The 26,094-nt window shown below is 38.4% G+C and overlaps 1 protein-coding gene across 6 annotated transcripts in view; it reads left to right on the forward strand.

The window, feature by feature from the left end:
• The window catches only part of SBF2 (SET binding factor 2), a 518,200-nt gene that overhangs the window by 353,511 nt on the left and 138,595 nt on the right, over positions 1-26,094 (forward strand). For all 6 annotated transcript variants that reach the window (XM_064288443.1, XM_064288439.1, XM_064288442.1 and 3 more), the window contains one exon: positions 7,410-7,478. In XM_064288443.1, coding sequence (XP_064144513.1) covers positions 7,410-7,478 — 69 coding nt within the window. The remainder of the gene's footprint in view (positions 1-7,409; positions 7,479-26,094) is intronic.

Genomic DNA, 26,094 nt, shown 5'->3' on the forward strand with positions numbered 1-26,094 from the left:
GATAATACTATAATGAATCCCAATGTACCCATCACTCAGTTTCAGCAGTTACCAACTCATAGCCAAGCTTTCCATCTACATCTCCCCTCATTGCCCCCACCTCAGATTATTTTGAAGTAAATCTCAGATATTTTATCATTTTGTTCATAGAGTTTTCATTGTATATTTCTAAAATATAAAGATTCTTTATTAACATAACCACAATAGCATTATCATTCCCCCAAATTAAAAAAAAGCTTCAGTATCATCAAATAATATTTTGTTATATTTTTATATTTTGTTAGTTTGTTTGAATCAGGATCTAAATAAGGGCTATATATTATACTTAGTTGATATGTGTCTTACGTCCCTTTTAATCTGTACGTTTCCCATCCATTTTGTTTTTCCCCTTGCAGTTTATTTGTTGAGGGCTCAGGAGTTGTTTGCCCTATCAAATATATCACAGTCTGTATTTTGCTTATTGAATCCCCGTGGTCTGATTAACATATTCATCTGTTACCTATGTTTCCTGTAAATTGGTAGTTCAATCTAAGAGCTTGATCAGATTCAGATTTTATTTTTTGACAGGTATACTACTTCATAGGTGGTTGTATGTACAGGTCGTCCCCAACTTATGACATATTTGAGTTACAATGAACCATACTTAGAACAATCCTTTTTTAAGGAAACCCTGGTGGCATAAAAGTGGTTAAGAACTGTGGCTGCTAACCAAAAGGTCGGCAGTTCACATCCACAAGGCACTCCTTGGAAACCCTAGGGGGCAGCTCTGCTGTGTCCTATGGGATCGCTATGAGTCAGAATTAACTCGACAGCAATGGGTTTGGTTTTGGCTTGGTATAGTTAGTAATGTGTACTACATACAGTGTTGTAGCACATAATCTGGTGATATTATCATTCTCAGATGTTCACTTGCAGATGTTCAAAGATCGGATTTATAAAGATACTGATAGTAAAAGGCAATAATAATGAAAACTAAAAAAAAAAAGAGGTATTCAGCTTATGTTAGAACCGACTTACAGTGGAGTTGTGGGACTAGAACCCCATCATAAGTCAAGGACTACCTGTACTTTGTTGGGCAGCATTTTATGTTGTCTCTCTACTTATGTGATGTGCATAGATCCGTTAATTTGTTAGAGACTCTATAGTGATCATATTCTAATTCTGTTTTGTTTAGTAACAAAATACTTCCATAAAGAGGAGCTTCCTCTCATCAACAGTATAGTTAGCCAGAGATGTAGTTATTATAGGAAAGACAGTGTAGATGTGTGATCCTAGGATCTCCCAAAAGTTGATCTTTTTAAAAAAATGTTCCATATATATATATTTTTTTTTAATCTGTTCTTTATTTGGTACAGAATTCTAGGTATGTCCATTATATAAAATTTGCTAATTTTGTCCCTCAGATATTCTCTATCCTTACTAATTTTTATCAATTTGATTTGTTTCTAAGAGCAGCATGTTAAAAATCTGCCATTATGGCTCTAGGTTTGTCTATATTTTTTTTTAATGTTTGTTTCATGTATTTGAGGTTGTTTTGTTGTACATATAAATTCAGAGTTCTTATATCTATCTTTTATTATTAAATGATGAATCTGTTTGTCCCTAATCATACTCTTTGCTTTTAAACTTAGCTTTGTCTGACTTATTACTGCTATTCTTTTTTCCCTTTGGGAGGAACCCTGGTGGCACAGTGCTTAAGCACTTGGCTACTAACCAAAAGAACAGTGGCTCGAATGCATCAGGCGCTCTGCTGGAGAAAGATGCAGCATTTTGCTTCCTTAAAGATTACAACCTTGGAAACCCTATGGGGCAGTTCTGTTCTGTCCTGTAGGGTCGCTACCAGTTGGAATTATCTCGACAGCAATGGGTTTTGGTTATTTTTCCTTTGTCTAGCTTTTGCCTGGTTTTTTTTTTTTTTTTTGGTCCCTGTGTTTTTAACTTTAAAGGAGTTTAATCCGTTTACTGTTAATGTGATGAACCATATATTTAGATATACTTCTACTGTCTTATTTTTTATTTTCTATGTGTCTTAGTCATCTAGTGCTACTGTAACAGAAATACCAGAAGTGGCTGGCTGTAACAAAAAGAAATTTATTCTTTCACAGGCTAGTAGGCTACAAGTCCAAATTCAGGGCATCAGCCCCAGGAGAAGGCTTTCTCTGTCTGCTCTGAAGGAAGGTCCTTGTTATCAATCTTCCCCTGCTTGAGAAGCTTCTCAGGCACAGGGACCCAGGGTCCAAAGGACGCACTCTGCTCCCAGTGCTGCTTTCTTGGTGGTATGAGATCCCCCAACTCTCTGCTTGCTTCCCTTTCCTTTTACCTCATGTAAGATAACAGGTGATGCAGGCCACACCCTAGGAAAACTCCCTTTGGATCAGGGATGTGACCAGAGCAAGGGTGTTATATCCACCCTAATCCTCTTTAACCACAAGCAGAAGTTATGATTTACAAAACATAGGAAGATCACAAAATGGAGGACAACCACACAGTACTGGGAATCATGGCCTAACGAAGTTGACACATGTTTTGGGGGGACACAATTCAATCTATGACATCATGTTTTAATTTGGCTTTTTCCCCTTTCTTCCATTCTATTTGATTGAGGTTTTCTTTTATTTGTTAAAAAGTTCTGTGTTCCATTTCCATTCATTTAATCTTTACGTATATACTTGGCTTTAACAAACAAAATCATCAACATTCCCATCCTTCTCCTGAGTCATACAAGGACCTAAGAACAATTTAACTCCAGTTACCATCACCCATACCACATCTTTCTTGTCACTCTTATTTAGTACTTTTATTCCACCTTTTTAAAAAAAACCACCTGTTTTTCCAGGCAGTGTGTATTTGGAATAAACCATATGTTTAACACTTTCGTGCTCACTGCTGTTTCCTGAATTCTCTTTCTTTCTGGGTTCAGTTTCCTTTTTACTCAAGTAAAACCATTAAGGGCTTTTTTCAGCAAGGATCTCTGAATTGTAAGCTTTTTCAGTCTTTGTTTATCTGAATAGTCTTTATTTTGCTGTCATACATGAATAATTGTATTAAGGTTATTATGCCGTTGTCTTCTGCTCTCTATTGTTGCTGTTATGAGAAATCTTATCAGTCTGTTGTTTCCACATTGTAAGTAATTGGTCTGTTCGCTCTTGTTTTCTTTAAGATTTTTTTCTTTGCCTTTAATATTATTACACAATTATACTATGATGTGTCTAGGGATTTTATTTTAATATTATTGTGCTTAATTTTAATTTTATTGTGCTTAAGACCCATTGTGTTTCTTCAGTCTAAGGACTCATGCCTTTTGTTAATTCTGGAAAATTCTTATACATTGTATTCTTAAATACTGCCTCTTGCCAGTCCTTTATATTCTCTTTTACTGAAATTCCAGTTAGACGTACATTCAACTTACTTATTCTGCCTTCCATGTACAGGAATTTTCTTCTCTCAACAGTTTTCTTCCAGCTTTGGGCAAGGTCACTGTGTCAGCCACTTAACCAAATATAGCAGAATACAAGAAAAGCCCTGTTCCCTTGAGGGAAACACACACAAACATAACATTACCCACCATTGCTGGCTTGATCCTTGGGATAGCCACTCGTGGCTCTGGGTTTTCAATGAAGAATCACTTCTGTTTATAAAGGCTCTTCCACAGCTGTAACCAATGATGCAACCTCGCCTGTAGCCCACTGTTTAATAACACTCCCACTGCTGGGCCTTCAGGCTCAGTTTCATAATGGCAGCTGCTCACTAAATGCCACCTCAAAAAGATACCTTTTTATAGCAACGCCCACAGTCTTTTGCTCACCAGATCCCTAAATCCTTATAACAGCAATTGTACTGAAATTTCATTAATATGCATCTGTCGAAAGGGTCCAAATGAAGCCTGCTTTTCATAGGTCTCTCACTCTTCCATCTCTTATTCTGAATCCTGGAAGTATTTGTGGGACCAGAGATTTCCTCTAGTTGTCTGGAATCTACATCATTTCTTTAGGGAGTGATTTGCAACATAGTTCTAGGTGTCCCTCTTTAATCTTGTCCTAAATGCAGTGAGATTTCTTGTTATTTTAATATTTGACTCTTTCTCTTCCTGAGCTTATAGAGCTAATACAGATCTTTTGTATGTTTGTATTTTCTAGACTGTTTCTGTTAGAAATGGGGAAAAGGAAAATAAAATTTGTTTCTTCAAGTTGCCCAGAAATCCTCCCAGTGCCTTTAGATTTTTATTCCTGGAATATATGACATAAAATTAACTGCTGGTGGTGGCTTTCACTCATGATAAACAAGTTGGAATGACTTCTTAATGATTAGATCCTGAAGGGCTGAGTTAAGTTTCAGAATTCTGCTCATTTCAGTGACTTACAGGACAATCAGTCCAAAACTGCACTGCCTTGCCTCATTTAGATTGTGTTCTCCCTTTAAAGTGCCTTTGACCTATTTCTGACACTTGGAAAACTCAGTATTTTCTCAGGTATTATGATACTTATCACATTGTAACTCATTATTAAATGTTTTTATGTCCTAAATTTTAAGAGACAGTTTACTTTTCTACTTAGGATTAAATAAAAAAGTGAGTACTAGTAGCACGGAGAAAATTTCTCTTCTAGCATGCTCTCTTGCCTAAAGGAATACTTTAGCATCCTGTCCCAGGAATTCATCCATTTTCTACAGTAGGACGGAATTGCTAACAAGACAGAAGTGACCTTTATCTAAGAAATGTCTCTCTAATAAGTCTTTGGGGCAAGATAGGGAGCAGTGTAACTTGCAAAAAGCAGGCCAGACATAACAGCAAGTTCATCTGTTTTCCGTACTGTCCTAACCCCCCTACCTTGGTTCCCTTAGAAGGATTTTCCTCAGAATACTTATAGCAGTCCACTTTAACTTCTTTTTAGACGTTGTTGATAGTAGAGTATTTGTTTGAGAAATTGGAATGATGTAATCTTATATAAATACAGCTTTATGGAATGAAAAAAAAATTACGTATTTTTCTCCTGCCAAAAAGTAAATCAGCCAAGTACTGTGCCTTTCATGTTCTATATCTTTATTAATTTGAATTGATTTTAGCATGTGGTCAACTCCATGCTTATCAAATGACCTATCAATAGATATTAGGGTGAGTTGAGAAATTTAATTCTCAGTGGAGTGGATATGACTTGTGTTGTTTTATAGTTTCAATACTAATTGGAATTGAACACTCATTGCATTCTACAGCTGTTTTTCAGAGATGACAATGTATAAGATTTCAGTTGAGAATTCTTTCAGCAGATCACCTAGTACCAGATGTACTTATGCTAGACAAGACTAGCTTCAGAGTGGATGGCCACCTCTGGGCTATGACATGTGAAAGTTTCCTCCTTTTTTCCTCAGGGCAGCACTTACCTATCCCCTTCCCAAGCCTCAGTTTTTGTCAATTTCTTCATCTTTAGCATTAGTGGTTGGTGCATAAATTTGAATAATAGTCATATTAACTGGTCTTCCTTGTAGGTATATGGATGTTATCCTGTCGCTGACAGTGTTGTACTTCAGGATAAGTCTTGAAATGTTTTTTGATGATGAATGTAATACCATTCCTCTTCAATTTGTCATTCTCAGCATAGTAAATCATATGATTGTCTGATTCAAAATGGCCAATATCAGTCTATTTCAGCTCACTAATGCCTAGAATATCGATCTTTATGCACTCCATTTCATTTTTGATGACATCCAATTTTCCTAGATTCATACTTCGTACATTCCACAACATAGTTACATTACAGATGAGTGGTAGCAAGCCTCAGCAGTGTTTTGAAATAGGCCAAGGTTGTGTTCCCTTTGTCTTCTGACTCTTCCTCTTATTTTCTAGAGCCCTTATCTTTGGCAACTCATACAGCTCTAAGCCTCCTACTCCTCTCCTATTCAGGCCTGTTCCTCCCCGCAACTCCCCACCCCCCCACTTCAGTAGTGGTGCTGGAAGTTCAGAAAACTCATATCCTTCCTCAAGAATAGGAGGAAAACAATCAAGTACAAAAGGCAGCATCTAGAGGGAAAAGCACCACCCTGATAGGTAGATAAATCTAGATTCCAGTCCTAGCTCTATAGCTAACTTCTAGGGTTATTTGCTCTCATCTGGAAAATGGGGAAATTACACTAGAACAATTGATAGCTAAGATCCCAGCTACGTGAATTTAAAATCCATTCATATAACCATGAGTAACTGATGACTAAGGAATTTGTATATTGACGGAGATGCCTACATTGACTAATCTGGCAGTGGGGGAGGGATCCCAGCTCTAGAGCTATAATCACTATACCTGCCTTCTAGGAAGGGGTGTCTGTTGCAGCTTTCACTGGCCTTAGGGAGTGTTCCAGTTCTGGCCTCCCTGTGGCTCATATTGTGCACCATTGCCAAACAGGAAGGACTGGTTAATAGAACAACTGGACAGGAAGGACTGTTAATAGAACTATATCCAAATATCCAGAAGAGATATTGTGCATTTATTTGTTTGGGGACCAAGGTCCAATCAACATTTACACATTGCATTTGGTTGCTATATCTTTTTATTCTCTTAATCTAGAACTGTCTCTTCACGATTTTTTTGTTTGTTTTTCATGGCACAGACTTTTAGGCCAATTTTTTGTAGAATATCCCACATTGTTTTCTCAGGGTAAGACTGAGGTTAGATGTTTTGGCCAAGAATATTACATAGGCAATGATATGCTTTTCTTATTTGCATCACATCAAAAGCATATGATGTCAGATTGTCTCACTATTGGTGATACTGTGTTAACCACTTGGTTAAGGTGGTGACCACCAGATCTCTTTATAAAGATATTTTTTCCCTTCGTGATTAATGGTAGTCTGTGAGTGATACTTTGAGATTTTCTGACTGATCTATTCCCCAACACTTCACTCAATGGTTTTAGCATCAGTGATATTTCTTGCCTAAATCTAAAACACCATAAATAACAAGATGCCCTTTTATGTACCACTGAGAAAGAAAAAATACTGCCAGTCATAATTTTAGGGTGCCATCAGATGATGCATCCCATTTTCAGAGATATTGTATATCTTAGACTCAATGAAGTGCAGTTGTTAAATATGCTAAACCGCCTCAAAAAAAAAAAAAGATTTGTATGAATTACACAGCTTTTAACTCCATCTTTATAGAGCAGAGAAGTAAAGATAGCTACTCACCAATAGTGTACGATAAAAATATATTTCCCAAATGTATTTTACCTCATTTCCCAAAGAATGTTCTGCAAGAACAGTATTCTTGTCTTCAAACTTACTGAACTATACCTTAGTGACAATTTGGAATAAAAGTAAAAATCCCACGGGACAGTAAATAATGAATTCCAGGTTTTGGTTTCTATATATATGTGATTTCTGATAAAGGTCCTCATAATGCTCATTTGTCTTTGTTTTCTTTAAGGATTGTTCAAGTTTAGAAGAATATAACATTGCTGCAGCATTACTCCCTTTGACCAGTGCTTTCTATAGGGTAAGTTTCCTCAGTTTACATATAAGCTCATCATGATTTATATAAATGTATTCAGTTTATTTATCATGAGAGTACATGAATTCTGTCCCTTAGCATATTTAAGACACATATGTGGTTATATTTTTATACCATTTGCTGTACTGCATGCTATGTGTAGGAAATATAATATAGAACGTTAAATCATGTCCTAAAATAACACCCTCACCCATTTATTCCCTGCTTTATTTTCCTTTACAACACATTACACCATCTGAAATTATATTACATGTTGATTAATTTATATGTTTGACTGTTCTCCCCACCCCCTGCATCAGAAAGTAAATTCCATGGCCTGAGAGCTTATCTGTCTTATTCACTGCTATATCCCAGTGCCACTTGGTGGATGTTTATTGCATGAATGAATTGACTCAATGGGGGCAGACATTAGATATACTGTATTTGTAAGAGGTTAATTTCATTGGGAATTTCTACAAACCTTCTGAGAATTCCCTGGAATGTTCAAAATGATTTTTTGAGTTCTGTCATTTATTACAGTTCTCCTATCCCTTCCTTTTTATAGATGGTTCTTTTGGCAAAGGAATCTAGCGGATTCTTCTTATCCTCTCTTTTGTTGTGAGAGACATGCAAGGAATTAGAAAACCACACTCTGAACAGCACGTTTGCTATGTCCTTCTGAAATGTGCAATAGGAAACAATAAACCCGTGGCAGTCAGGCTCACTCACTGTTCAGCAACATGCACAGTCAGTTTCAGGGGGCCCAGGACTTCAAGGAAGTGGTAATGAAAGACTCCTGGCTTGAGCTACTACATACTTCATGGGTTCTGAGTCAGGAGAGCTCATTAATTATTCCCAGATCAGTTTTAGTAGGGAACTTGGTACCAAATGATGGGCCTCAGGTAGAATCCTAGCTATAAAGTAATCATGCCTTTAGACGCTAACAATATACTCTTACTGTTTTTGTTCTGCCCAGCCTTTTTGTTTCATCCACCATTCCTAACTGGTAAAGCCTAGCTAGCTACCTTTCTGCATTTAGTAGGTACCCAGTGAATATTTATGTATAAGTTCAGTTTTCTTTTTAAATCTACTTCAAATAATCTGTTCACAGTCCCTGAGTTAAAGGTGTAACTCAAAGGTTCTCCATAATCAGGAGCTCCTTCTCTGCTGCTGAGTCACTGCTCATCTCTGTCTCTTCCTACTTCCCATCTCATGCTCTTCTAAAACTAAAAGTGCAATTTGAGGTTTATGCTTCAGAGAACTGGCAAATAATACTGAGCAAGCTCAGGAAACAAGGGCAAATCTCAAAAATCCTGAACGAATGAATTTTGGGTAAAGACACTCAGGACAACTGACTGGATCTTGGGTATCACCTTTTGTTCTTCCCTCCCCAGCTGAGACCCAGCTCCAGGCCCACTCCAGATTTCCTTTATCCTGTACATACTAGCCTTCTTCCCTGAACTCTTTAGTTCTTTATCTCGTTCTCCTGCCAGTGTGGAGAACACTACTATAATAATAGACCAGACTTTCCTGAGTCCTAAGCCACCTAGGAAACTTGTCTCCATATCTCGGAGTAGCTAGAAAACTAGATCTTTCACATGGGTATTTGTTAAAGAAAATGGCGTTTAGAATTTTTCCCACTTTAAACATCTAAGATACTTTTTAAACTTAGAAATCATGTGGAAATAAATAAGAAGAAAGAGAAAATAAGAACTGACAACAGAAAATTGCTCAAGCACCTCAAGCCAATTATGATTGGCTTTTTTATAAGCTGGTTTATTTTATGTTGTGTGTCATTGACGGTTTGATCATTGCAGAACCACCATGTATAATAAGGGAATTATTATAGGGACCAGACCTTACACAGTTGTGGAAACTGGGAAGAAGTTTATAGAAGGCTGTTGATTTGGAGTCTGCTTGAGGGCCTGAAGTTGCTTTAGGTCATCAGGGCCAATGGTTAGGAAGAAGAGCTGGACATGAAACAGGAAGGAACAAGGATAAACTGGAATCCTTTCTATCTCTTACTGCCTCCAACTTCAACAATGCAGGTGACCTGTAAAAGCAAAAGCACTTTTGGCCGTGGAGCTACACATGTGCCTGGCCCTGAACTAGGAGAAATGGTAGGAAGTGATCCAGCAGGAACTGGAGGAATTAGGGGCCCAACTCCAGTCCCACATCAACAAGATGAGCCAGCAGATTAGTGATAACGTGCATGAGCAGTGCGGCGCCCAGCCCCTGTTGTTGTCAGCTGCCGTGGTGTCGGTTCCGACTCATAGCAACCCTATATACTGACATTCAAAGCCTACTGCTGCTGCTTCCTTTTTCCTTTCATATCTAAGGCTAATTTCTCTTGTGGCCAACTCTAACCAGGAATCACACAGGGAAGGGAATTCGAAGAAATGTAGTTCTAGCTTAGCTTAATTTATACGTTAGAAAAACACTGTGTAGTCTTTTTAGTTTTGTGAGGTTTTTTTAAATGCAGTAAGTTAACAAGTTCTGTTAAATGCCATACTGTTTCTCTTTGTTATCAAATGTAATAATACAGATTTATGTTTTACAGTTGAATTTATGGATTTAATTCTTTATTGTTGGCTTGGTTTGGTTATAAATCTGTTAAGGTCTAGTGAGGAGCCAGATACCATACCAGTAATAAGAATGGAAAAAATTTAATATACAGAATTATTAAGTAGTAACATAGGATTAGTCCCTGGGTGGTGAAATGGCTAATGTGCTCAGGTGCTACTGAAAAGTTTGGAGGTTTGAGTCCACCCAAGGGTGCCTCAAAAGAAAGGACTGATGATCTGCTTCCAAAAAAACTGAAAACCCTGTGAAGCACAGTTCTACTCTGACGCACATGGGGTTACCATGAGTCAGAATCGACTCTACAGCAACTGTTTTAAAAAAAAAAAAAAAAAAAAACGGGATTAACTACTAAGAGGTAAGGAAGACTCTAAGGAATACAGGAATAGCAAATTAGGAAGCGAGTACTACCTCTAGGGCTTAGAGCACCCAGGGAAGGAGCAAACTTGGAAGAGGGTCCCTTCCCACCAAGGCTGAGATTCAGATCTTGTTGGAGGGGATGTTGCTGTGGCCACTGGATGACATAGAAGCTTGCTGAGGTGTCGCAGACCAGGGCTGGGGAGCAGGAAACCACCCACTGGGGTTCTGACAAGATTTTCTGGAATAGGGTTCCAGTGAAGCTCTCTAGGGTGCCATTGAAACTTGATAGAAAGCCACCATCTGGGGTGACGCTGAAATTTGTATAATCTCTGGGTGTTCCAAACTCACACCACTAGCAGGCATATGCCACAGGAGCAAGAAGGAAAAAGCATACCAGCCCAGGAAGAGAAGCTACTTCCTCCTGCAGTATCCCTTCAGCACCCTTCATTAACCAACCTTAAAGTTGTACTAGCTAGAAAAGGTGAAATGTTTATAAGGTCCAATTCCACAATCACAAAGCAGAACAAAACAAGATGAATTTGGAGCAAAGAAGCAATGAATTAATAATTGACAAGGGGGAGTTAGGGAGGAAGGATCACACTGACTCTTGGACACTTTCTAAATCTCTGTCTTATGGGAAATTATTTCTGGTGCATAGTGGATTTGTTAATTCAGGAAAATTCTGTAGATGTAAATTGCATTATTCTAGCCACAAATTGCAGATGAGCTATCTTCATACTGTTCAGCCGGTATAAACTCCTGGACCTTGCTCAGCATTGCTTCAGAAAGTGGACACAGCTGTTTGGCTTGTTTATACTTAGTTTTTAAAATTTTTTAATAGCGTTTATTAGCCTTTTTCTTTCTTTCTTTCAATGCAATAAAAACTTATTGAGCATCTCAGCATACAAAGGCAACATCATGGGCAGCAAAAGGAATAAAACATTGACATGGCCCCTAGGAGTTTAAAGTAGTCTTTCTAATGAAGCAAACAATAAATAAAAAGTCAGATTGGCCACAGTTCCATCAATTAGATGAACATTTTTCTTTTAGATAAAAGTAATACACATACATGGTTAGAAAATGTAAATAGTACAGAAAGATAAAAAATGCAAAGTAAAAGCTCCCCTTCCCACCTCCACCTCCTTTCCTCTGAACAGTTGGTTCCTTCCTAAGGGGCAAAAAATCATAAAATTCTCATTTTTATTTGTATTTTTGCAAAAGGTATCAAACCATTCACAGTTTTCGCACTTTGATGTTTTCATTTACTAGTACTTCTTGGAAATCCTTCTGTAATAACAAAAATACCTCATTATTTTTAAGGACTGAATGTGTATTTCTTTTCTTATAAAAAGATGTTCTGTATACTTACCATTCTCCTAAGAGCAGGATATTTCATTTGCCCAGATAAAAGTGATGCTTTTCTTTTACAGCTTTACTTACTGTAAATCTATCCAAGATTTTCCACTTTTAACATTAGCTCCTTGGCAATTTGTTATGCCACAGCCACCACAGATTTAAGGTTCCCCCACCCCAGATTAGAAACTTATAGTTCCTTCTCACTTTGTATGTATGTAATTCATGCTTCTTTAAATTACGAAGCCTTTCTTTTTTTTATTTTCATTGCACTTCAAGTGAAAGTTTACACATCGAGTTGGACTCTCATACAAAAATTTATAAACACCTGGCTATATACCCAAAAAAAAAAATTTTTTTTTATATACTCCTAATTGCCCTCCCCCTAATGAGACAGCACACTCCTTCCCTCCTCTGTTTCTTTTTGTGTCCATTCCATCAGCTTCTGACCCTGTCTACCCTCTCATCTCCCCTTCAGACAGGAGATGCCAACATAGTCTCATGTGTTTACTTGATCCAAGAAGCTCATTCTTGACCAGTATCATTGCCTGTCCCATAGTCTAGTCCAATCCCTGTCTGAAGAGTTAGCTTTAGGAATGGTTCCTGTCTTGAGCTAACAGAAGGTCTGGGGACCATGACCTCTGGGGTCCTTCTAGTCTCAATCAGACCATTAAGTCTGGTCTTTTTACGAGAATTTGGGGTCTGCATCCCACTGCTCTCCTGCTCCCTCGGGTTCTTTGTTGTATTCCCTTGTCAGGGCAGTCATCGGTTGTAGCCAGGCATCATCTAGTTCTTCTGGTCTCAGGCTGATGTAGTCTCTGGTTTATGTGGCCCTTTCTGTCTCTTGGGCTCGTAATCACCTTGTGTCTTTGGTGTTCTTCATTCTCCTTTGCTCCAAGGGGGTTGAGACCAATTGATGCATCTTAGTCAGCTGCTTGCTAGCATTTAAGACCCCAGACACCACTCTCCAAAGTGGGATGCAGAATGTTTTCTTAATAGATTTTCTTATGCCAATTGACTTAGATGTCCCCTGAAACCATGGTCCCCAAACCTCTGCCCCTGCTACGCTGACCTTCAAAGCATTCAGTTTATTCAGGAAACTTCTTGCTTTTGGTTTAGTCCAGTTGTTCTGATGTCAACTGTATTGTGTGTTGTCTTTCCCTTCACCTAAAATAGTTCTTATCTACTGTCTAATTTGTGAAAACCCCTTTCCCTCCCTCCTTCCCTCCCTCCCCGCCTTGTAACCGTCAAAGAATATTCTCTTCTCTGTTTAAACTATTTCTCTAGTTCTTATAATAGTGGTCTTATACAATATTTGTCCTTTTGCAGCTGACTTATTTCACTCAGCAAAACTTCCAGATTCCTCCATGTTATGAAATGTTTCACAGATTCATCATTGTTCTTTATTGACGTGTAATATTCCATTGTGTGAATATACCATAATTTATCCATTCATCCATTGATGGGTACCTTGGTTGCTTCCAGCTTTTTGCTATTGTAAAGAGCTGCAATGAACATGGATGTGCATACATCTGACAAAACCATTCTCAAAGTGGTACCTTAACAGCCAGGTTTAAGTTAGGTTTATTTTTACTGTGAAAAATAATGTAATCTTTTACATTTATATTATGTTTCATTGTTTCTATGGTATTTTCATTCTCCATTCAGCAAACATTTATTAGGTGTGCCAAGCCCTGTTAAAGAGTCGCAGATGAGTAAGTTGTTCCTTACCTTCAAGAAACATACTGCCTAATGGACTTTTGTATCAATTACTCAGCTGTGACAGCAGAGGAATCATTTCAAAGTTGATGAATAACTTTGGGCTACTCTTTGTTTACTGTTTACTTAGGTGCTTTTTATTCAAAGATCTTGTTTGTTAAATTAAAAGCCAGAATGTATACTCAGAAGTTTAAACCAGGGGTTCTGGTCTAGCTGGTACATTTTTGGAAGAAAAAAAATTAAAGAGTAAAATAAAACTCAATAGTCGAAGCAGAAGTAGAACCAAAATAGGATATTCCAACAATAGCAGTGACTAAGAATGAAGGCCATGAACCCCTTCACCGCAGCCTACCATTTGATGTCCTCTCCTCAGTGACCTTTGTATCAAAGGGTCACCATGATGTCATTCTTAACAACTGAAATAACCTGTAAAGTGTCTTGAAATCAATCCAAATATGATGAATCCCTCCCTAATACCTATTTGAGTCACATCTGTTGGTTGTTGTTTTTTGGTGCTGTCGAGTCAGTTCTGACTCATAGCGACCCTACGTACCACAGAGCAAAACACTGCCCATCCTGTGCCATCCTCACAATCGTTGTTATGCTTGAGCCCATTGTTGCAGCCACTGTGTTAGTCCATCTCCTTGAGGGTCGTCCTCTTTTTTGATGACCCTCTACTTTACCAAGCATGATGCTGTACTCCAGGAACTAGTCCCTTCTCATAATACGTCCAAAGTACATGAGACAAAGCCTTCACCATCCTCATTTCCAAGGAGCGTTCTGGCTGTACTTCTTATAAGACAAATTTGTTTGTTCTTCTGGGAGCCCATGGTATATTCAGTATTCTTTGCCAACACCATAATTCAAAGGCATCAATTCTTTGGTTTTCCTTACTCATTGTCCAGCTTTGCATGTGTATGAGGCAATGAAAAGTACCATGGCTTAGGTCAGGTGCACCTTAGCCCTCAAAGTGACATCTTTGCTTTTTAATACTTTAAAGAGGTCTTTTGCAGCACATTTGTCCAATGCAGTACGTCCTTTGATTTATTGACTGTTGCTTTCATGGGTGTTGATTATGTATCCAAGTAAAATGAAATCCTTGACAACTTCAGTCTTTTCTCCGTTTATCATGATGTTGTTTATTGGTCCAGTTTTGAGGATATTTGTTTTCTTTACGTTGAGATGTAATCCATACTGAAAGTTATAGTCTTTGATCTTCATCAGTAAGTGCTTCAAGTCCTCTTTGCTTTCCGCAAGCAAGGTTGTGTCATCTGCGTTTTGCAGGCTGTTTATGAGTATTCCCCCAATCCTGATGCCTAGTTCTTCTTCATATAGTCCAGCTTCTCGGATTATTTGCTCAGCATACAGATTAAATAAGTATGGTGAAAGGATACAACCCTGAGGCACACCGTTCCTGACTTTAAACCACGCAATATCCTCTTGTTGTGTTCAAACGACTGCCTCTTGGTCTATGTAAAGGTTCTGGTGAACACACTTAAGGGTTCTGGAATCTTAGTTCTTCACAATGTTATCCATAATTTATTATGATCCACATAGTCAAATGCCTTTGCATAGTCAATACAACACAGATAAAAATCTTTCTGAAATTCTCTACTTTAACCAAGATCTATCTGACATTAGCGGTGGTAGCCCTCGTTCCATGTCCTCTTCTGAATTTGGCCCGAATTTCTGGCAGTTCACCGTGGATGTGCTATTACAACCGTCTTTGAATGATCTTTAGCAAAATTTTACTTGTGTGTAATATTAGTGATACTGTTCAGTGATTTCTGCATTCTGTTGGATCACCTTTCATTGGAATGAGCACAAATATGGATTCCTTCCAGTTGATTGGCCAGGTAGCTAACAATTTCTTGGCATAGACGAGTGAGGACTTCCCGTGCTGCATCCATTTGTTGAAACATCTCATTTGGTATTCTGTCAATTCCTGGAGCCTTGTTTTTCATCAGTGCCTTCAGTGCAGCTTGGAACACTGCCTTCAGTGCCGTCAATTCTTGATCATAATGCTTCATCCTGAAATGGTTGAATATCGATCAGTTCTTTTTGGTACAGTGCCTCTGTGTATTCCTTCCGTCTTCTTTTGATGCTTCCTGTGTCATTCAGCGATTTCCCCATAGAGTCCTTCAATATTGCAACTTGAGGCTTGAATTTTTTCTTCAGTTCTTTCAGCTTGAGAACTGCCAAGCGTGTTCTTCTCTTTTGATTTTCTAACTCCATGTCTTTGCACATTTCGTTATAATACTTTACTTTGTCTTCTGTTCAGCTCTTTTACTTCAGCATTTCTTCCTTTCACTTTAACTACTCTCCATTCAAGAGCAACTTTTGGAGTTTCTTCTGACATCCATTTTGGTCTTTTCTTTCTTCCCTGTCTTTTTAGTAACCTCTTCGCTTTCTTCATGTATGACGTCCTCAATGTCTTTCCACAACTCGTCTGGACTTCGATCATCAGTGTTTAATGCATCAGATCTATTGTTGAGCTGGTCTCTAAATTCAGGTGGGATATACTCAAGATTGTATTTTGGCTCTCATGAACTTTTTCTAATTTTCTTCAACTTCAGCATGAACTTGCATATGAGCAAGTGATGGTATGTTCCATAGTCGGCCCCTGGCCTTATTCTGACTGATGAATCTAGTTTTTCCATTGTCTCTTTCCACAGATATGGTCAGTTTGATTCTTGTCTATTTCACCTGGTGAGGCCCACGTGTATACTTGCCATTTATATTGTTGAAAAAAGGTATTTGCAATGAAGAAGTCATTGGTCTTGCAAAATTTTATCATGTAATCTCCAGCAGCGTTTCTGTCACCAAGGCCATCTTTTCCAACTACCAATCCTTCTTTGTTTCCAATTTTTTGCATTTTAATCACCAGTAATTATCAATGCATCTTGATTACATGTTTGATCAATTTCAGACTGCAGAAGTTGGTAAATATCTTCAGTTTCTTCACCTTTGGCATTAGTAGTTGATGCGTAAATTTGATTAATAGTCATATTAACTGGTCTTCCTGGTAAATGTATGGATATTATCCTATCACTGACAGCATTGTACTTCAGGATGCATCTTAAAATGTTGTTTTTGATGATGAATGTGATGTCATACCTCTTCAATTTGTCATTCCTGACATACCTCTTCAATTTGTCATTCCTGACATAGTAGACCATATGATTTTATGATTCAAAATGGCCAATATCACTCCATTTCAGCTCACTAATGCCTAAGGTGTCAATGTTTATGTGTTTCATTTAATTTTTGACGACTTCCAATTTTCCTAGATTCCAACTTTGGCTTATACATTCTAAGTGAACGTCTCCTACCTTATCTAACTGTAAATAAAATTGAAGACCTAGTTGTTATTTCCAATTTCAAAATGTAAAAGCCCAAGGCAAGTAAATTCAGGGTGACCTAATAGGAAAATATGTTGGACACTACCCGAAAATAGCCATTTGTATAAACTTAACTTACCTAGCCAGTCAGAGATGCACAAAGTGAACATTAAAGAATGGAGAACTATAGAATTTCCTGAGCTGTCTCTGAGCTGTGACTCTCCTGCCACCAGACTCTTAACAGTAGCTCTGCCCCCAATCCCTTCTTCCCCAAAACAAGTAATTTAAAATTATTATCTGGGCCCTTCATGTCCAAGCTTGATATTTCTTGTATAAGCCTAGGTACTGAATAGAACATGGTGAAGAACTAGAGTCCAGAGGAAGGTTATAGGAGTAATAATGATAGTTAAAGGAGCAATGGTTAAGTCCTCCTCTGCTAACCAGAAGGTCAAAGGTTCGAACCCATCAGCCACTCCAAGGGAGAAAAGACCTGGCAATCTGCTCCCATAAAGATTACAGCCTAGGAAACCCTATGAAGCAGCTCTACTCTGTCATATAGGGTTGCTATGAGTCAGAATCAACTTGAAGGCAGTCAACAACAATGATAGTTAATATTTATTAAATTCTTACTGTGTGCAAGATGCTCTATTTGCCTTGCAGTGCCCAATCCAAGTCAATGAAGTATTATTCTCATTTTTAGGTGAAGGAAATATGGCTTATAGAGGATTTATACCACTTAGCTTGCAAGTGGCAGAGCCAAGACTCCAACTCAGTTTCGTCTGGATCCAAAGTTCGTGTTTTCTTAACTATAATGTTGAGTTACGGTTAATAAATAATTTTCACATATTATTTATAAATCTCCGACTTCTGAAAATTTCTAGTACAATGAAACCTGTGAGAGCTGGAACTCGACGGTACTGCATTATTTTCTAGTCTCACAAGTTTTCTGCCTTTGAGGGTACAGTCACCACTTTTCTATAGCTATTTAGTGAAAAATATTTTGGTTTTCCTTCTTGACAGGTTTCTGCCTTACACAGGTTCCAGCTTTTGCAAGTTTTACTATATAAAGCATACTTAATACTAAAAACCATACCAAATGCACTTTTGTATTTCTTTGATACATCAGAAGTTACTTGAATAACTCTTACGATTAATGTAAATGTTAGCTATAGACTACAGATACGACAGTTTGCAGATAGTTCTGATAGAATGCAAATAAACCCACTTTCATTGTATTAAGACTGTTGCTAGAGAAAAAATCTTATGGAAATATGAAAAATAAAACGTATTTCTTCAGATCTTATTTTTTCATTGGTAAATGACAAAAGAAGTTCTAAAAAATCTGCAAACTAGGAAAAGAATTTTGTTTTGCTCAGACTTCATGATCTGGATACATTGCATTTCCTACAACAGGTCTCAAAGGATTACATTTTTGGCAAAAAAGAAACAGAGGGAGGGGTGATGAAGGGTATTTTTTCTGCTGTAAAAAGAAGTATTAATCTTAAAAATAAGTTAGTTCAGCAGAAGAACGTTTCTGAGAGTGAAGACAGGCCTAAAGCATCACTGCTGGGCAGAATCCAAATATAGCTTGGAAAAGATACGAATGTGTTTATTACAGCAGATGCCTCCAGCACAGCAGAATTTTAGAATGGCCAGAGAATTAGTGTATTGCTTTTGTTTCCTCCCTTTGTTTTCTTCTTTCCTTTAGGCTGATTTAGCATTCCTTCCTTCTCCTCCCTCTCAGTACAACCTCTCCTTGCTTCTCTCACTTTTTTTTCCAAGTTTCGGAGGACTGCTCTTTTTCCCTAGTCCTCCTGGAAAACCTCTGCTTCTGAGAACTGTGAATTGTTATAATTAGTTTGGATTCACTATTCTTTATTGTATTATTATCCGCCCACACATCTGTCAGTTTGTTGTACTGTGGTGGCTTCTGGGTTGCTGGGATGCTGAAAGCTATGCTGCTGGTATTTCAAATACTAGCAGGGTCAACCATGGTGGACAGGTTTCAGCGAAGCTCCCAGACTAAAACAGACTAAGAAGGAGGATCTGGTGATCTACTTCTGAAAAAATTGGCCAGTGAAAACCTTATGAATAGCAGTGGGACATTGTCTAGTACAGTGTTGGAAGATGACCTCTCAGATTGGAAGGCACTCAGACAACAACTGACAAAGAGCTGCCTCTTCAAATTAGAGTCGACCTTAATGACATGGATTGAGTCAAGCTTTCAGGACCTTCTTTTGCTAAAGGTGGCACGACTCAAAATGAGAAGAAACAACTACAAACATCCATGAATATGGAAATACAAAGTATGAATCTGGGAAAATTGGAAATCATTCAGAATGAAATGGAAAACATGAAGATTGATATTCTAGGCATTAGTGAGCTGAAATGCACTGGTATTAGCCATTTTGAATTGGACAATCATATGGCCTATGCCAGGAATGACACATTGAAGAGGAATGGTGTCTCACTCGTTGTCGAAAACATTTCAAGGTCTATCCTGAATACACCACTGTCAGTGATAGGATAGTATCCATACACCTATAAGAAAGACCAGTTAATAAACCTATTATTCAAATTTATGAACCAACCTCTAATGCCAAAGATGAGAAAATTGAAGATTTTTACCAATTTCTACAGTCTGAAATTGATCAAACACGTAATCAAGATGCACTGATAATTATTGGCGATTGGAATGCAAAAGTAGGGAACGAAGAAGGATCGGTAGTAAGAAAATATGGCCTTGATGATAGAAACAACACTGGAAATCGCACGATAGAATTTTGCAAGACTAACGACTTCTTCATTACAAATACCTTTTTTCAACAACATAAACAGCAACTGTAACCAGGGATATCGTTGCTGATGTTAGATGGATCCTGGCTGAAAGCAGAGAATACCAGAAAGATGCTTACCTGTGTCTTATTGACTCTACAAAGGCATTCAACTGTGTGAATCGTAACAAATTATGGATAACATTGCGAAGAACCGAAATTCTAGAACACTTAACTGTGCTCATGAGGAATCTGTACACAGATCAAGAGGAAGTTGTTAGAACAGAACGAGGGAATTCTGGAAAGGTGTGCATCAGGGTTGTATCTTTCCGCCATACCTGTTCAGTATGTATGCTGAGCCGATAACCGGAGAGAATGGACTGTATGAAGAAAAACGGGGTGTCAGGATTGGAGGAAGACTCATTAACAACCTACGTTATGCAGATGACACAAACTTGCTTGCTGAAAGTGAAAAGAACCTGAAGCACTTACTGATGAAGATCAAAGACTATAGCCTTCAGTATGGATTACACTTCAACATAAAGAAAACAGAAATCCTCACAACTGGACCGATAAGCAACATCATGATAAATGGAGAAAAGATTGAAGTTGTCAAGGATTTCATTTTACTTGCATCCACAATCAACACCCATGGAAGCAGCAGTCGAGAAGTCAAGAGACATGTCACATTGGGCAACTCTGTTGTGAAAGACCTTATTAAAATGTTGAAAAGCAGAGTTGTCACCTTGAAGACTAAGGTGCACCTGACCCAAGCCATGATGTCTTAGGCTGGGTTTTCTAGAGAAACAAAACCAGTAAAGCATATAAGTATATGTAGAGAGAGAGATTTATATCAAGGAAATGGCTCATGTGATTGTAGAGGCCGAAACATCCCAAGTCCATGTATCAGGATGGAGGCTTCTCTCTATTCACCTAGTCGCAGGGGCTGGCAAACCTGAGATTGGCAGGTCGGAGAGTGGAGTCCTGTTCTCCAGCTGTGAAGATCTTACGAATTCCAAGATCTGCCGATAAGTTGATAGCTCAAGCCCCAAGAGCTGGAGGTCGGATGAACAGGAGGCAGCCACAGGATCCGAATCCCAAGATCTGCAGATAAGCTGATAGCTTAAGTCCCAAGAGCTGGAAGTCAGACAAACAGGAGGCAGCACAGGATCCAGAATGAACAAAGAAGCTAGAACATCTGCTTATATTTGGATGCAGGCCATACCCCCAAGGAAACTCCCTTTCAACTGATTGGCTACTCACAGCAAATTCAATTATGGGAGCGATCACATATAAACACTGAGAAGTTGTCACACAATCTTAAATCACACATGGTATTTTCAGTCACATTTATGCATTTGAAACCTGGACAATGAATAAGGAAGACCAAAGTAGAACTGACGCCTTTGAGTTGCAGTGTTATCGAAGAATATTAAATATACCATGGACTGCCAAAAGAACAAACAAATCTGTCTTGGAAGAAATAAACAACCAGAACACTCCTTAGAAGCAAGGATGGCAAGACTGCGTCTTACATACTTTGGACATGTTATCGGGAGGAATCAGTCCCTGGAGAAGTACATCATGCTTGACAGAGTACAGGGTCAGCAAAAAAGAGGAAGACCCTTAATGAGATGGATTGACACAGTGGCTGCAACACAGTTATGCTTAAGCATAACAACAATTGTGAGCATGGCGAAGGACCGGGCAGTGTTTTGTTCTGTGGTACATAGGGTCACTATGAGTCAGAACCAACTTGATGGCACCTGACAACAACAACGAATGGCAACTATGCACATGGACCTGGCTGGATGGAATACACAGGAATCAAATCAGCTACATCTGTGGAAAAAGACAATGGAGAAGCTCAATATCATTAGTTAGAACAAGGCTAGGGGCTGACGGTGCAATAGATCTTCAGTTGCTCATATGCAAGTTCATGTTGAAGTTAAAAATTAGAGCAAGTCCATGAGACCAAAATACAACCTTGAGTATATTACACCCGAATTTCAAGACCATCTCAAGAATAGATTTGATGCATTGAACATTACTGACTGAAGACCAGACAAGTTGTGGAATGACGTCAAGCACATCATACATGAAGACAGTGAAAAGTCATTAAAAAGACGGGAAAGAAAGAAAAGACCAAGATGGATGTCATAAGAGACTCTGAAACTTGCTCATGAACATAGAGTAGCTAAAGCAAAAGGAAGAAATGATGAAGTTGAAGAGCTGAATAGAAGATTTCAGAGTGTGACTCAAGACGACAAAGTATTATAATGAAATGTGCAAAGACCTGGAGTTAGAAAGCAAAGGGGAGGAACTAGACACTTCTCAAGCTGAAAGAACTGAAGAAAAGATTCAAGCCTTAAGTTACACCATTGAAGGATTCTACAGGGAAATTATTGAACGACGCAGAATGTATCAAAAGAAGATGGAACAAATAAAACAGAATAACTCTAACAAAAAGAATTGGTTGATGTTCAGTCATTTCAGGAGGTAGCATATGATCAAGAACCGATGGTACTGAAGGAAGAAGTCCAACCTGTGTTGAAGGGAATGACGGAAAAAAAAAGCTCCAGTAATTGACAGAATATCAGTTGAGATGTTTCAACAAAAGGATGCAGCATTGGAGGTGCTTATTCATCTATGTCAAGAAATTTGAAAGACAGCTTCCTGGCTGCCAGGGCTTGACTTGTGTTCCCCCAAAATATGTGTCAACTTGGTTAAGCCATGATTCCCAGTATTGTGTGATTGTCCTCCATTTTGTGATTTTCCTATGTGTTATAATCTCTGCCTGTGGTTAAAGAGGATTACAGTGAGATGTAACACCCTTGCTCAGGTCACATCCCTAATCCAAGTAAAACGTAGTTTCCCCTGGGGTGTGGCCTGTACTACCTTTTATCTTACAAGAGATAAAAGGAAAGGGAAGTCAGGAGAGAGTGGGGGCCTTATTCCACCAAGAAAGCAGTGTCAGGAGCAGAGCACGTCCTGTGGACCCAGGGTTCCTGTGTGGAGAAGCTCCTAGTCCAGGGGAAGATTGATGACAAGGACCTTCCTCCAGAGCCAACAGAGAGAGAAAGCCTTATCCTGAAGCTGACACCCTGAATTTGGACTTTTAGCCTACTTTACTGTGAAGCAATAAATTTCTCTTTGTTAAAGCCATCTACTTGTGCTGTTTCTGTTATAGCAGCACTAGATGACTAAGACAATGGCCAGCCTGCTGAAAGAGATCCATATTGGGGCCTGTTCCAAAGAAAGGTGATCCAGCAGTATACGGAAATTATCAAACAATATCGTTAATACCACATGCAAGTACAATTTTATTGAAAATCATTCAAAAGCGGTTGCAACAGTACATCAATAGGGAACTGCCAGAAATTCAAGGCAGATTTAGAAGAGGGCATGGAACAAGGGATATCATTGCTGGTGTCAAATAGATCATTGCTGAAAGCAGAGAATATCAGAAAGATGTTTACTTGTGTTTTATTGACTATGCAAAGACATTCTATTTGTGGATCTTAGCAAATTGTGGATGACATTGCAAAGAATGGGAATCCAGGAACACTTAATTGTCCTCATACATAGACCTGTACATAAACCAAGAGGCAGTCATTTGAAAAGAACAGGGGTTACAGCATGGTTTCACATCAGGAAAGTTATGTGCCAGGGTTGTATCTTTTCAACATACTTATTCAATGTGTATACTGAGCAAATAATCCCAAGAAACTATACTACATGAAGAAGAAAGCCACATTAGGATTGCAGGAAGACTTATTAACAAACTGCAATATGCAGATGGCACATCCTTGCTTACAAAAAGTAAAGAGGACTTGAAGCAATTACTGATGAAGATCAAAGACCACTGCCTTCAGTGTGGATTGCACCTCAACACAAAGAAAATAAAAATCCTCACAACTGGATCAATAAGCAACATCATGATAAACAGAGAAAAGATTGAAGTTGTCAAATAATTCATTTTATTTGAATCCACAATCAGTGCCCATGGAAGCAGTAGTCAAGAAATCAAATGATTTATTGCATTGGACAAATCTGCTGCAAAAGACCTCTTTAAAAAAGTGCTGAAAAGCAAAGATGTCACACTGAGGACTAAAGTGTGCCTGACCCAGGCCGTGGTACCTTCCATCACCTCATATGCGTGAGAAGGCTGGACAATGAATAGGGAAGACTGAAGAAGAACTGATACCTTTGAAGTATGGTGTTGGTGAAGAATATTGAATATATCACAGACTGCCAGAAGAACAAACAAATGTGTCTGGAAGAAGTAAAGCCAGAATGCTCCTTAGAAAGGATGATGGTGAGACTTTGTCTCACGTACTTTGGACATGTTATCAGAAGGGTCCAGTCCTTGGAGAAGGATATCATGTTTAGCAACATAGAGGGTCAGCGAAAGAAAGGAGGACCCTCAACGTGATGGATTGACAATGTGGCTGCAACGATGAGCTCAAGCTTAACAGCATTTGTGAGAACCGTGAAGAACGGGGCAGTCTTTTGTTCTGTTGTACATAGGGTCACTATGAGTCAGAAGTGATTGGGTGACACCTAACAGCAACATTAAATTATATTTATTATATTTATATTCACCATTTAAACTGGTAGTATAAGTTAACTATGGTATGATTTGGGGCCCTGGTGGGGTAGTGGTTAAGAGCTCATCTGCTAAACTAAAAGTTGGCAGTTTAAATCCACAAGCCACTCCTTGGAAACCCTATGGGGCAGCTCTGATCTGTTGTATAGGGTCAGTATGAGTCGGAACCAACTCGACAGCACCTAACAACAACAACAGTGTGGTGTAATTTACTCAAAAGCTCTAACCAACTAACTAACCAGCCCATTGCCATCAAGTCAATTCTGACTCTCATTAATATGTCTTTCAATAAGCAATTAATAAGTATTTGTGGGATAACTTTCTGGACTTGTTGACTTCTTTCATATGGTAGTTAAAGGTTTGTGGCCCTTTTGTTCATTCTGCAGAAGATAAGGCAGCCTACTGGAATTCTGGCTCTTTCTATTTCAAAAGAAATTTAGTACAAGTCAATTTAATAGACACTGAACTACCACCATGTCCCAAGTGTTAGGAATGCAAAGGTGGACACATCAAGATCTTTGTCCTTGAGGAATGTTCATACTTACACAGAAGATCCCATTGCCGTTGAGTGGATTCTGACTCATTACGACCCTATAGGATAGAGTAGAACTGCCCCACAGGGTTCCCAAAGCTGTAACTTTTACGGAAGCCAACTGCCACATCTTTCTCCCGCAAATCAACTGGTAAGTTTGAATCCCAGACCTTTTGGTTAGCAGCCTAGTGCTTAACCACTGTATCACCAGGGCTCCTTCAGAAAAGATAGATAGATTAGTAAAATTTTTTAAAACATAAGCATTCTAAAACAGATATAATCTAATACTATAAGAATACATTAATTCCTGGTGCAGGAAGGAACCCTACAAAGAAATTGTAACATTTGTGCCCTCAAAAGATAAATGAGCATTTACATGTGGGGATGAGGTGACGAATGGGTGAGGAGGAAAAGCATAAATTTAACATGCAGCGAAAACACTGTGAATCACATACTTAGAAGACTGTGACTAGAGATAGATGGAGAAGAAAAAGACTGTGGCCAGATTATGAAGGGCCTTATGTGCCATATTATGGAATTTTAGTGTGGGTATTTTTTTAATATAAACTAATAAGGATTTTACTTCTACATTCTCATGATTAAAAAAAAAGCGTTGATTAAATAGCAAGATTAAATAAACAAGATTTGAAGGAACACAGTTAAATATAAATCTAAAATTGCTTTAACCACCTTGTTACAAAATTTTATTTCAACAAAGCTTCAGACATTTTCCTTGTGTAAAACTGTCCTAGGCATTGTGTGGTTTGTTGTGATACATAAGACATGGTTTCTGATATCCATTAGTTAATAGACAAACATGGAAGAAAAAAAAAAGCAAAATAAAAGGAAACAAAGGTAAATTTTAAGACTGAATAGGGACTGTGCCAATGATTAAGGAGACTTAATTATTCATTTTAAGTAGCTCAGTGGCACAAACTGTTGAGCCCTCGGTTGCTAACTGAAAGGTTGATGGTTTCAACCCACCCAGCTGCCTCAGCAGGAGAAAATGACCTCGTAATCTGCTTCTGCAAAGATTATGACTGTCAGGCAATTCTACCCTGTCATATGAGGTCACTATGAGTTGAAAATGACTCCACAGCACTCAACAACAACCTATTCATTTAAGAAATAAAAGGGGAGTGGAGTACATTGCATAGCAAGACCTCTCCTTATAACATTTTTATGTAATTGGTTCTGGTGATATATACTTAGAGACAACCCAGCCACACATCATTCCCACTGAACACACAGCCATTTGTAATTCATTGTCAGTAGATCACTTCAATATTGACACCTTTGAATTGTGGTGTTCACGAGGAGTATTGAATATACCATGGACTGCCAAAAGAACGAA

This window comes from Loxodonta africana, chromosome 7 (genome assembly GCF_030014295.1).
Source record: "Loxodonta africana isolate mLoxAfr1 chromosome 7, mLoxAfr1.hap2, whole genome shotgun sequence".
Lineage (NCBI taxonomy): Eukaryota > Metazoa > Chordata > Mammalia > Proboscidea > Elephantidae > Loxodonta > Loxodonta africana.